The sequence below is a fragment of the Phaenicophaeus curvirostris genome, chromosome 2 (assembly GCF_032191515.1).
Source record: "Phaenicophaeus curvirostris isolate KB17595 chromosome 2, BPBGC_Pcur_1.0, whole genome shotgun sequence".
NCBI lineage: Eukaryota > Metazoa > Chordata > Aves > Cuculiformes > Cuculidae > Phaenicophaeus > Phaenicophaeus curvirostris.
The window spans coordinates 110,538,067-110,551,735 of NC_091393.1; the positions used below are offsets into that span (position 1 = coordinate 110,538,067).

Here is a 13,669-nt window from a genome sequence, read left to right on the forward strand (position 1 = left end):
CAGATTTTGCACACCTGCCTATTCAGTCTTCACTCAGTAACATGAAATGCACTTGTACAACCACAGCTATACCATGGCATAACAACAGAGTGAACTCTGGCAGGGAATGAGGCTGCATCCCCGATCCTGAGTCCCTCTTAACCCTGCATGTTGGGCAGTAGCAGTTGGAGCCTCTACGGTACACTCCTGCATCTCAGTCCAGGTCAAAGGCTTTATTAAGGCTCTCTTCTCTAACACACATTCCCGGCAGAGCCAAGTCTAGTCCGAGAGCAGCACTGACTCTGTTCTCTATCATGTTTTTGCATGGCTGTTGCCCTCCTCTCAGCTGAAGCAGGCACCGCTCTGGGCAACCTGCTCTGTTGCTGCTCTGTCTGTATTTTGCTAGGATAAAGACCAGTCTAGGCAGTGAAGCCACAGCGAGGACTTGTGCTGCCTGTGACTCAGCCATGTCTTTTAATAACATGCTGTAGGTACCAGCCTGAGACACTATTCTTGGCTACGCCTGAACAACTTACAACAAACTGAGGGTATAAACCAGACCTCTACAGCTCGTAACTCACCCCCCTCCCAAATAGCCCACTTCCTTGCCCTTATCGATTCCCAGCTGCTCTCTACAGCTCGTCACACTCCAGAAATCCTTTCAAAGCCCAAGTGATAAAGGCAGCAGCAGCACAGGCTATGCTGGAAACTCCCAGAGGCAGTCCAGTGAGATGTGCAGGTAAAGGGGAAGGAGAGAAGAGACAGCAAAACATTGCAGACTTCACAGGCTGCTTTCAGCATTTACTAGCACCATAAGCTTCCTTGTTTTCCAAGCCCTCTTCTTGGCTTGCTGTGCAGAACTGCATGGTAAGCTGGGAAGGAATTCTGAATTTTCAAGTTTTTTTTAAGAAACTATTTCAAACATTCCAGAAGTTCTGATCTAGACACGACTATCCTGCTGGCTTTATATTTCTGCCTGTTTAATACCATCAAGCAGCCTAATACAGTCAAATCCATTGCTTTTCCTATTATTGTACTTAGGCATGTCACTGTCTTTACCACAGATCCCATCAAAGACTTTAAAAGAGCCTCCCTACAAGCCTCAGCCTTCCCAGTATTTTATCAGCTAATACTGGAACTGGGCCATTCACTGCACAGCCTGCACAAGACGTGTGTGGATTACAGGGAACAATTCTTCTCACAGCCCTGGAAGATTAACTCTGCCCCTGTAAAAGGGTAAGACAACGTCCAAAGGCCAGTCCCCTCCACACAAGCCTACGGACTGTTGCTTTACATACTTCTTATGAAAAGGGGCATGAGTCTAAAGTGCAAGAGAATTGGTGTGTGCCTGCACAAAGACATTAGTTCACATCTGTGTAAGAGAGCCAGCACATGTGAGCATACGGTGTGAAGCATGGGGAAGGCAGAGATGAATTTACCGGATGAGGGAGATGTTTTTTCGAGGCACCTCTTTGAGGTCACTAATGGATGTGGTCTTCCCTGCAAAGCAGTAGTTGGGATTGTAGTCTGTCATGATGGTGGAGGTGCGCAGCTTGCTCAGCTTGTACTCCGGGCTCTGCAACTCCATCTGCATGGCTTGCAGCTCCTGGTGCTTCCGCCGGTACACTAAACACGGAGAACAGAGCAAAGCAGAGACACAGATGGACTGTGGAATATGAAACCAGCTGTGCAGCACATCCCACTGGACTTCGCTGTGGGGCCACATTCTAGTGCACCAAACCAGACAGTGAAACCATCGCATTTCTGTACATCAGATAACTACAGAGAGAAAATGGAACTCGAAGTTCACAGGAACCTTTGGTTTATGGATCTGATGAAGAAATCAGCTTGATCATGAACTGTTTGGAAGATGTAAATGACTTTAACTTACTTTAACTCTGATTTCACAGTTCTGAAGCTTTTGTTTTGTTCTGTTTGGTTTAACTGGACCTGCTGAGTATGAGTCCAGTCCCAGACTTCAGGGAGCCTGCGGATAACCAGCTTCCCTAATTCACATGAAAGTGACTAAAATCTGAAATGAATATTCACATCACATTGCTCAAAATGGACACGATAAACTGTTACCCCAGAATAACACACTGTACAGAGAATAAGCTCATTCTGCAAAACCTCCATTTTCTAAACAACAGGGTTCAACTAGATTTGGAATTGGTTTGTGGCAGTGCTGTACTCCTTGAATCACTTCACTGACACTTCTGAAATGTCATTAGGAATCACACCTTGCAGGAAGGCATCCCATGGATATTCCTTGAATCAGTATAATGGATATTGCAGTACCCTTTTCAAAGGGAGATGCCCATCAGGAGCAGGTTAAGCCACTGTTACCCTCACTATTGATTGCTGCAGGAGCTGGCCAGAGCCCCCACACTGAAGCAGCTATTGCATCTTCTCCAGTGGATGCTGCTCAGGGGAAGGATTTAAGGGGTAAACACACACTGACAAGGGCAGAAGGATGCAATAAACTATCTACAAACCCTTCTCGTCCTCCATTTCCCTTCTCATTGCTTTTGCTTTGATTTTTTAAACTGCTGCTCTTCCTGAGATCTCAAGGATAGGCTGGTTGGATGGAGAGAGAGGGTAAGTCTCCGGCTCCCCAAGAAGTAATTAGTCATTTTAGAGGGGTACTGTCAGGCCAGAAATTACACTCACAGGACCATGTGTGTGCAGCTGATAACTCCTGAAATTCCTACAGCTAGTGCAGCTGGGCACATCTAATTTAATAGTTGCCATGTGCTGCTCCAGGTACATCCTTCCCCCGGACCATATACAGAGCAGAGAATCATAGAATCATAGAATAACCAGGTTGGAAGAGACCCAGCGGATCATCGAGTCCAACCATTCCTATCAAACACTAAACCATGCCCCTTAGCACCTCGTCCACCCGTGCCTTAAACACCTCCAGGGAAGGTGAATCAACCACCTCCCTGGGCAGCCTGTTCCAGTGCCCAATGACCCTTTCTGTGAAAAATTTTTTCCTATTGTCCAGCCTAAATCTCCCCTGGTGGAGCTTGAGGCCATTCCCTCTTGTCCTGTCCCCTGTCACTTGGGAGAAGAGGCCAGCTCCCTCCTCTCTACAACCTCCTTTCAGGTAGTTGTAGAGAGCAATGAGGTCTCCCCTCAGCCTCCTCTTCTCAAGGCTAAACAACCCCAGCTCTCTCAGCCGCTCCTCATAAGGCCTGTTCTCCAGCCCCTTCACCAGGAAGGTGGCAGTGCTGTGGTTTACATCCTTGGCTGCTTTTCACTGATTCAAATCTATTCTGCTTGCAATCAAATGCAGGCGAGCAATTGTTTAAAATAAGAAAATGGAAGAGTGAAAACACCTTTTAGAATTTCAAACAAGGATGCCAAGAATGCCCACATCCTGCTGAGAAGCAGTTTGTAAAATGGGAAGCTATGTGAGGATTTCAAGTTTAAATGTCATATATTAAGAGGCTATAAATCTGTCTATATGCACACAAACAAAGCAGCCTGCTTTGAGGCACTACGCACCAACAGCTCTCAAAAACCAGTGCCAGCTTTACACAAGCAATAACATCTCTTTCAAGATATAGTCAGTTAGCAAAACCTCTTCAAATTGTTCACTATGGCTGGAACCACCTCCTGGAATCTGGAGTGAAGGCATGTGTGTGGGAAGGTGTCATTAAATACAGCAGCTGCTAAAAACCTGAGTCCTTCTGCCTTCCAGGGCCCAATTACCCGGGCTCAGAGCCAACCCTCACATGAAAATACCTTTTTGCAGAGCAACACTCACCTATCATGATTCCTGAAAAAGCCAAAATTAAAGCAGCCACCAAAGCCGAGGTCACTACAGACAGGACCAGGGAGAGTGGGAGATGGACCACAGGCTCAGCTGTAACAGGCAGGAGGAGAAGAAATTACACATTTGAAATCATCTTCCAGCAGCCACTTTTTTTTGCAGATGGATTTTTGTGTTCTTCCTTCCATTTATTCATCTGCTGCTCCTGTAGCACAGGAGCAACCTCTGGCACAATCGGTTCTCAGGGTCTATGACCTCTCACATCTCATAATTTCCCTTCCCTCAATTCATATCAGGCAAATAAAACAGATGGTTTGCTATCACCAAATTAATGCGCATACTCCCTGGGTTTGAAAACAAGACCATAAAACCAGGGGCAGGAGGCTGGGGAGGTGGGAAGAACATTAGATTGCCAGGGTGAAAGTGCTGCTATCAATGCCAAATCCCAGCAACAGCAGAACCAGGGCTGTGATAAATCACCTCCTAAATTCATCTAATCCAGGCAGAAAACCTCGATCACAGTAAGTGCAGTACACAGTATTCCATAGCTGCATCCTCCTGTGGGATCATAAGGTATTCAATGACCATTCATTAGGGTTTATTTCACCCTGGCAAAATGACCACGCTTTGTACCTGCTTTACAGGTGGGAATGGTAGAAATACAGAATGGTTTTCCCATAGAATCATGGAATGGTTTGGGTTGGAAGGGACCTCAAAGCCCATCCAGTTCCAACTCCCCTGCTATGGGCAGGGACACCTCCCACTGGATCAGGTTGCTCAAAGCCCCATCCAGCCCGGCCTTGAACACCTCCAGGGATGAGGCAGCCACAAATTCTCTGGGCATCCTGGCCCAGTGCCTCACCACTCTCACAGGAAAACATTTCTTCCTAAGATCTCGTCTCAATCTCCCCTCTTTCAGCTTGAAACCAGTCCCCCTCATCCTACCCCTGCACTCCTTGATAAAGGGCCCCTCCCAGCTTTCCTGGAGCCCTTTTCAGTACTGGAAGGCTGCTCTAAGGTCTCCCCAGAGCCTTCTCTTCTCCAAACTGGACAACCTCAAGACTTCCAGCCTTTCCTGGTATGGGAGATGCTCCAGTCCTCAGATCACCTCTGTGGCCCATGCCACAAAACTGACAGCAGGATTCCAAATGCTTGGAGTCACTTGCTCTAACTGGTGAGCAAGAATCTGAAGGAAATTCAGTGATGGAGCTCTGAGCACTTGGTTTTTTTTTTTCAAGTACAGGAATTGTTCTTAGTTTTCCTCCAAGACCTCTCATGCAGAGTTCATTATAGATTCTGCACGTGCACCTTGTATGTCCAAATCCACAGGAATTACATTATCCTTCACCTTGTACTTATTTTTGGTTCTTAAAAGGAGGGACATAGAAGTTAACTTTAGCTGGAAAATTCCATCAGTCAGCAAACTTTCATTATTTCAGAGCAGAATGTGAGCACCACTGCAGCCAGATGCAAAATGTGACTCTCCTCAATGCTGCCAGCGTGCTGAACATGCGCTGTATAGCCAATGAGCACCTTGGTACTGATGGGGCTATATCCTAGCAAAACAACTCTGCAGCATTCCATTATGAAAGGAGGTAGTGTTCAACAGAAGCCAGTTTTGAGGAAGAGACCAGGGAACATTTCCAAGATGTTTAACAGCCCAAACTACAGCTTTCACTGAGCTTTTTCTATGCCTGGCGCTATGAGCCCACCCTGTACGCCCACCCCATCCACCTACTCACCTATGCAGGACACACCGTCCTCTGCTAGCTCTGTGCCTGGCTCGCAAAAGCAAATGACTTTCTGGGTCTCGAGATCCACACGGCACTCGTCCATCTCACAGTGACTGCAGTTAAGATGCAGTCTGATATCCACCTCTCCATGCCCCTCTGTCACTAGGGAGTGGATGAGAGAAGCTGAGTTAATTGCTGTAAAGATCATTTCTGTTTTTCCCTTGGGAACTGACAGAAACGGGGGACACGATGGTCATAATTGCCAGGTGTAGCAGGGTGGGCCCCATTTAAGAAACTGATTTCTCCCCACCTTCCACAGTTCCTGTCCTTTCCTCATGCAGGAAATACCACCCAGCTCCATGAGCCCCGCTGCAGCAGAGGTGGAGTGGCTCACTCTCCTACCAGGCTCATGAGAAGGCTGCTGCCGAGCCTATGGGAAACTTGCCTTTTCTGCCGTCCATGGGGCTCAGCCTTCTCTTCCCAAACCTTTACTCCCTCTGAGATCAAACAGTGCAATGTTTCCAAAACTTTCTGGCTGAATCTCTCAGGCTAGAGTCTATCTGTTCTTGAAAACGCTCCTGGCTGCTCTAAAGCAACCAGCTTTTTTGAGCAAACAGATACTTCTGTATCACAAACGTATTCAAGACACCCACTGCTGGGTGACCATGGGCCAGAGCAGGATCTATTGCTTCCACGCATTGCTGAGCAGCACTCTGTTCTCAAGGAACTCCCTGGGGCCCAGCCTGGGTACCATGCTGAAGATGCTCTAAGGAGTAGCAGTAGTGAGCAGTCAAGTACTTTGTCTGTTTCTTTCCTAAACTATGAGGTTCTGCTATCACCTTCCTTGGCCAAAACGATTCTATAGGCCGGTAGGCTGCATTGTTGGGCAGTGTTTTCTAATAGCCTTAATGTTCTCTCCACCCGCTTTCTTCCTCCTGCACCCATTTATCCTCCACTGGATGTTGCTATGCTATCATTCTGCCTCCTCGTGTTTGCGATGGCACTAAGCTGTACCCAAAGGTTTTTAATGCCTCCTACAGATGCCAACGATTCTTAACATGAAAGAAAACCACTGGAACACTTCCGACCAAATGAATACCTTTAAGTGCTGGAGTGTACAAAGTACCAATTGGATTAATAAAGGACACACCATCCTCCCCATCCATCTCTGGGTCATTGTCCACTGCGGCATTGCCACCTACATCAAACCAGAGGTCACCTTAACAGACTGAGGCTCATTAGCACTAAGATACAGACAAGCATTGCAACATGCACGACTTCAGTACATTGAGGGAGGCATCCAAATGAGAAAAGAGAGTAACGCAAACTATTTAACATCTAGGGAACACTCAGCGAGTTCAGTCACTGGTCTTTCATCTCTAGAAATTCAATTTAATCGCAGCAGTTTGCGACAGTCAATTTATGAGCTCTGTTTTAGCTAGCCTGTGGCAAACTAAGGCACACCTGAAGCACAAACTTCATCTTTAACCATTTGGATGCTGTGATATATAAGCCCTTCTTAAAATTAATGTGGCCAAGAGACTGGGAAACGCCAGTGCTCAAGGGACAAGTTCAGCAGCTTTGCTGATCCAGGCATGTACTGTTTCAGCAGAGGGGATGGAAAATCTGATATTCTCCCTCTCCTTTGCACCCTGAAAGCAGGGTGGTCCACCAGGCGTGGGGACTGAAGGAGTTTAAGGGTTGCTCATTTGTGCTTGGACACACAGAACACATCAGGAGCAAACTATGGGCAATACAGAGAACAGTATGGGCCATATATTTTGTACAACAAGCATGCAAAGATTTTCCCCACCCCACCCAAAAATGGCTTTTCCTTTTTAACCATCTTCAATGACATTAAAATTAAGTCATGTGAGGCATCCTGTTGGAAAAAGTAGCATTACACAGTAACAGTGGTACAAAACATGCACTTAACCATGTAAACTCACTCCTGACTCTCAGGATTTCTAGTCTATCACTGACTCAATTTAAGCTGTGGAGAGCCATGGGTTAAAAAGCCGACCACAGTGCAGATGGCTGAAGACGTTGTGTGGCTCGGGAGATCAGGAGCTGTTAGAGATCTTGCATCCGGCCCACAGCAGTTATAATTAAAGTAATGCCATCTGACAGCTGCCCAGAGACCTGCAGCCCACCAAAATGAGCTCCTCATTGACTCAAGTCAACACCATCATCATTATTAAGGGGTCTTGGCTGGCAGCCTCAGCCTCTGCCCCTGAGACCACAGGCACAGGACACACAGCAGGGCAGGGTGGAAGAATCACATCTTTCCCCCAGCATAAAGCTTTGCTGCGTCTCCAGGAGCAGAGCCCTCAAAGGCCAGGTGCTGGCAAACAGGAGCATGCAGCCTGTGGCTCCTCCGCCTTCAGCACGGAAGGCTCAAGAATCACAGCAGGACTTTGATGGCACAGTGTGCAGAGCGCAGAGCCAGGATTACAGCTGAAGGACTGACATCTGGCCATACGCTCGAGGACTCGCTGCCACGCATTCATCTACTGCTAAAGAGGCAACACACAGACATACTGGTACATGACAGTCAAATAGGCTAGCTACAGGAGAACTATCTATCAGCGATTTGCTGCTACTTAGCACTAAAGGAGGGGAAGGGACACCTTGAACACGAAGCCACTTTACCTATATATCCTCCGCCTCCTCCACCTGAGGAGCACCCCCCTCCACCCCCTCCGAAACCCCCTCTTGTCTCCCACCCCCACTTCTTCATGGCCTGGGGGCAGGATCTTCCTCCAGTAGCACCTTCCAGCAAGGATTTTCCTGACCACAGGAAGGAAGTGTTATCATTCCAGCCACCTCCACCACCTGCAGTGAAGAGAAGACAAAAGGGCAGGGTGTATTTTTGTCCTCTGCAGGGACCTGCAGAACAAGCACTCCTTCAGAGCACCTTGGCTGAAAGTCAGAATCCCACGCCTTGGTTAGAAGAGGGCACATGCTTGCTACAGCGACCTCTCTGTAGGGCTCCTGACCACGTTCATCACCTGCACCTCTTTTCACCTGACACAACGGACAAGTATTTTCAGTGGAAAACACAAGAAGACATATCTGCCCACACCCAACCACTTGTTCCTGGCTTCCAGACCCATCCCCTTAAACAATAATTTTGAAACCCCCCTGTGTTGGTTCTTCAGATTTTAGTGACAGGGATGTGAAAACAGGTCCCAGCCCCGCTCTAACAACTCACACACCAGTGACTCCCTGCCAGCTCTGCTGGCTGCTCGGGCCCAGGTCTCCTCATAGACACTTCCAGCAAGGGTGCAAGTGTGCTTGTTCTGCATAAACCAGAGGACAGCACGGAATAGTGCAGGGAGCGGGTTAGCCACACAGCACTGCAAACTCCACACTAACCGTCAAAGAGCTTGGCTTATTGGAGGCCCTATGTTATCTGGGGCAACCATTGCCATCGCTATGCCTATAACATCCCCGATACCCCTATTTAGGCCACGTATCCTTCATTGTGGACACACCCCACGTGCATCTGTTACACTTCCATGTTCCTCCTTAACTGTGGTTTCATGAGTTTCCCCTCACCTTCCGGCAAGGAGGGATGTGGGAGCACCACATAGTCACAAAGGCTTTCTTAACATGAATAAACTTTCCTTACCTGCAGCTCCTGAATTGCCATTCAGCCCTGGAATAGAGGAATCATTCTCCAGCCTTTCTGGATGGAATGTGTCTGTTTTGGCCCTGTAGGCCCTACCACCGCCTCCTGCTGCAATTATCAGGGGGATCGGTTCTCCATTCTCCATCTTAACAAATTCAGAAACAAAGGCAGTGTTCAGACTGAGTCAGGCACGCAGATGGAAGTCCAGCCACATGCCAGTTGCAGTAAGCAGGCACGTAGGGCTGCTGAGCACTACAAATTGCTGCTGCATTATTTATGCACCCACATCCACAAGATTAATGAAAACCACTAGTCCTACCAAGGTCTGCAGCAGGGAACAGTGGCATCAGCAACTCTGTGAGTTGTACCTACAGTGCTGACGGCTCTCAGAAAGCTTGCAACGTTCCTGTGTGATGACTTTCATCAAATGAAATAGGTGAGGAGCTGCAATGCACTGCAATACAGCGTCTCCACTGGTCAAGCACTGCTACACTGGAACCTGCCTGAGCAGGCAGAGTTGTACAGAAGTGTGTAGCACCTGGCTGATCAAAACACGTTGTTAACACCTGAAACTGGTGTTTGGAATGAGCACCGTCTCAGCTAGTACGTGACAGCAAAGATCAGAGGTGTCCATCTACAGGGCTGCCAATAGAGAACAGGCAGGATGTCCTTGACTTTCTCTCTCACTGTGCAGAGGCCAAACACTTGTAGCTGAGGTCTGATGTTCTGCAGTGATAGATTTGAATAAAGTCCTGTGGAATTTGCCCTTTGCTGTAGAACTATGCTTCAGCACTTCAGACTTCATTGAAAAAACTCCAACTCAAACTGTTACGTTTGCAAAGGGAACTCCACGCCACTGACAGAAGTGTGGCTACTGCATAGCAGCTCCCAAGTTTGAAAAGCCAACCCAGCTCCCTGCAGCAATTAGCTGGGAATAAAGGCTGCTCAGAGCTCACTTTGTGGACTTTTCCTTCCCAGGGGCATATAGAGGGCTCTCAAATATTTCAGGATGTAATACCAGAGGCAAGAGGCAGCATGTGTCCATGTGGAAGGCACATAGGGACCATGTTTCCATACCTTAAATATGTAGGTTGCACCTCCTCCACCTCCACCTCCTCCTGCCCATTCACTGACACTCCTGTTCACACGGATCTCCTCTTCGATCACGTTGTTCTCACCGATGCAGACCTTCTGTATGATATCGTTAGTCTGCAAACAGAAGACCAGCTCTGAATTCTGGCAAGACATCTCCATGTCCTGTAGACACACTGGCTTTGTGGACCCTTTACCCTCCTATGCCAATAAATTCTCCTCCAATGAAACTGTATCAGCAGAAGCAAGTGAATGCTCTTCTAGAGGAATCTTGCTTTTTGCCTCCACCTTCATCAGCAGTACTTGTTGCCATTTCATTGAATTATTTTGAAGCAAGCTCAGTGCTGTTAGCTATTATCAGAAGCTTATAACAGACAAGATGAAGCAGAATTTACTGCAAACCCTTGCCAACATGACCTGTCTGTATTTTGCAAGTGGGGAGAAGGAGTAACTCACCAATGATATGCCTTGCCCCACGTCATGCAACAGCCAAACGCAGAGACAGAAAAAGAGCCCCAGTTTCTGTGTTCCCCTTCCAGTGCCACATCGGCTGAGGCCAGGCCGTCAGTCAGTGTGCATCCATCCAGAATTGAGGCGCACTGGCAGCTCTCAGAGGTACCAGAGCCAGCTTGAACCTCGGTAGCCACAGTATGGGTAGCAGTGATGAGCTTGGCACAGACTGGCCACCTAACACCTACCTAGACTTCCAAATGAGTTCTGCTGTTCATCCAATGCTGATGCTGCAACAGCAGTTTCATTGCAGTCACCGGAGCTGGCTGGTGCAGAGCCTGCCAGCACAGCTGCCACCCTGTCTTTGACTGCAGGGGTGACCTGATGTTAAAGAAAATACCTCATAAAAAGCCTCCGTTTTTGCTACTTAGCATTTTTTCCCCTCAACCAATTAGCACTAAATGTAATGAACCTCCGGTATTAGGCAAATTACTGAATTTGCTAACAGATTTTAAACACCACATTAAGCCATCATTTACCGTGGCTTCCAGACCATGACCCACAAGAGGTAACTGCTTCAGTTTTAAGTTGGAGCACTACAGTGTATGGCAAGCTGGACTCAGCCATACTCTGCTGGACTCTGTAAATGGCAAGCTTTGCTCCTAGCTCATTTTATTTGATACGTTTCATCTCAGTGACGCTAGCTAAGTCAGCGGCACTTCTAAAGGAGAAATGCGTACGCAGTTGTTATGGTAGGGATGACCTTCTGCTCCCTTCTACTTTTATGTATGAGTGTTCTTTTGGAAGAGGAAACTGATAAAAACATCCTTGAATTACAAATTATTCTGCTGACCACAAAAGCTTGTGCCAGGGAGTGAACAGCACCCCTTCAGTGTGTGCAAAGTTGCCCATGGAACTAAACAGCCCTCCTTTCCCTAGGCTTCCCTCTCCTTAGAGGGTTTGGAGTTGGGTGGGATGATTAATGAAATGACAAAGTCAATGACCCAGAGGAACCACTAGATTACAATAGAATTAAAAAAGAGAAATCCTTCATGGCAGAGACATAACTGATTACAATCCAATCTAGTAAAGTCTCTTCCACAAGTCAATGCAATCCCCGTGCCTCGATGGAAGCTTTACATTAGCACTCAATAAATCCTCACTGGGATTACAGTGGCCTGCAGTTTAATGACTCCATACATTATGCTCCTCTGGAACGTCCCAGTTATAAACATCGGATGGGGGTCTGAGTTCAGGCATTCGTTGTTTCAAAGAGGCTTCATATTAATGGTTTGTTTGTAGATATGTATAACGTCAGTTTTAATGCTATTTACTTCAGCATCCAGCTTTGAAAACCCCACTTTCTTGTCTGCGTCCCTCAACCTCTCTCCTCTCTAACAGCCTGCTCAGCTTTCATCTCCTGGATGCCAGGCACTAATGGCTGAGAAACACACAGCATTTAAATATCCAGCTCAAATACACAGGTGAGATTTCATCAGATAATGCTCAGTTTCCTCCATAAGAATCTCCTATTCCCTCATCTTCCAAAGAATACTAACTAATGAATAGATCACTGTGCCTGCAAACACTGGAAGCTGCCCCTGTCTGGCAAGTTATTAGCAGCAACGGCTGGTCAGTAACACAAAAACTGGACCTGGCCTGACAGTGGTGACTTTGTCTCTCTCAATCCCATATAGAGATCAACCAAAACAGCCCTGTGAGATGGGTGTCTCTGGACTTGCCAAGTGCTATGGTAACAGCAGGGCCAGGCTTAGTAGTGCAGCAAGACAAAGCCCTGGGAAGCCAAACTGGAGGGCTCATCTCCAGAGGAAAGGAAGGCAGGGCTCTCTTTTCTCTCTTGAAACCCCATACAGATGCTCTGAAATATGCAAAGCCATCAGAAACTTGAAGTGTATTATCAACGGGACCCGAACACCAAAAAGGAAGCAAGTACAGTGACATGGCACTTCATCTTCTCATGCTCATGCCTTCTCAGTAAAACTATGTTATGTCTTGCACCATAAATAGCAACCTCTCCCTCCCCGCCCCCAGCCCAAGGACAATGGCTTTCTTTGCAAACAAGCACAACTCCATGGATTTGTAGAAGAGATTAAGATAAAAGAGTAAGGCAATCACTTACGCTAGGACAAGCATCTTCTCCTTGCTGTCCCACCAAGATATAGAGAGTATCATCCTTCTGGAGGTCAAAAATTCCCAGCACAGACACGCCATGGGACCGCACCATGGTGTTCTTCCCTCCTTTCCCACCAGCGGCTCCGTAGCCTGAGATACTGCAGGAAAAAGAAAACAAGAATCTGGCACCTGAGCTGTCCCAGACGGGTGGAAGGAGCACACATCACCGACACAGCGTCACAGGGCACTGCCCCAGAGACCTGACACTCGATATACAAATACCCAAGGCTTGGAGACTAAGGTTCTCTGCTCTACTGGAACCTATGTACTTGGGTAGCTACACAACAGCTTATTTCCTGGGCAAACACTCACTGAAGACAGAGTGAGTCCCTGTAGTTTCAGACTTTCCTAGCTGAGACGCATCTTGCTTCCCAGAAGGTGTACCCTTGAGAGGTGTGCAGCAACAAAGAGTGAGAGCAAATGCAGGAGAGCTGATAAGCACAGTACATATGGCTAAAGAGAACATTAAGCACAAGACTGACAGGGAGATTCGAGAAAGCAGACAACACAACTGGTCCTGGTAGCATGGACCAGATGGGAAATGGCTCTCCTATTCCCAGGGCCAGAGGAATACTGAAGAATGGATGGAAACAGCACCTCCTGCAGTGAACAAGGAAGGCACCCCCCTCCCCTCCTGGTCACTGGGAACATCTGTTTGTCTCCAGCTAGGAGTGGTGAGGTTGTGTACACAGCCTGCTGCACCTCAGTTAAGGCTCTGGAACTTCTGTTTCAAGCAGTCGAGACTCAGAAGTCCTTTATGTTGCTGATGTACCCAAAGATCTGGCTGTATCACTGCCCAGCTCCCTCTTC

General features: G+C 47.5%; 1 protein-coding gene across 2 annotated transcripts in view; it reads right to left on the reverse strand.

Annotated features, from left to right (window-relative positions):
* The window catches only part of ALK (ALK receptor tyrosine kinase), a 299,880-nt gene that overhangs the window by 17,269 nt on the left and 268,942 nt on the right, over positions 1 to 13,669 (reverse strand). For both annotated transcript variants that reach the window (XM_069850441.1, XM_069850440.1), the window contains exons 13-20: positions 12,807 to 12,957; positions 10,202 to 10,333; positions 9,125 to 9,269; positions 8,143 to 8,325; positions 6,590 to 6,688; positions 5,500 to 5,652; positions 3,752 to 3,850; positions 1,419 to 1,605 (exon numbers count right to left, since the gene is read on the reverse strand). In XM_069850441.1, the coding sequence (XP_069706542.1) occupies positions 1,419 to 1,605; positions 3,752 to 3,850; positions 5,500 to 5,652; positions 6,590 to 6,688; positions 8,143 to 8,325; positions 9,125 to 9,269; positions 10,202 to 10,333; positions 12,807 to 12,957 (1,149 nt within the window). The remainder of the gene's footprint in view (positions 1 to 1,418; positions 1,606 to 3,751; positions 3,851 to 5,499; positions 5,653 to 6,589; positions 6,689 to 8,142; positions 8,326 to 9,124; positions 9,270 to 10,201; positions 10,334 to 12,806; positions 12,958 to 13,669) is intronic.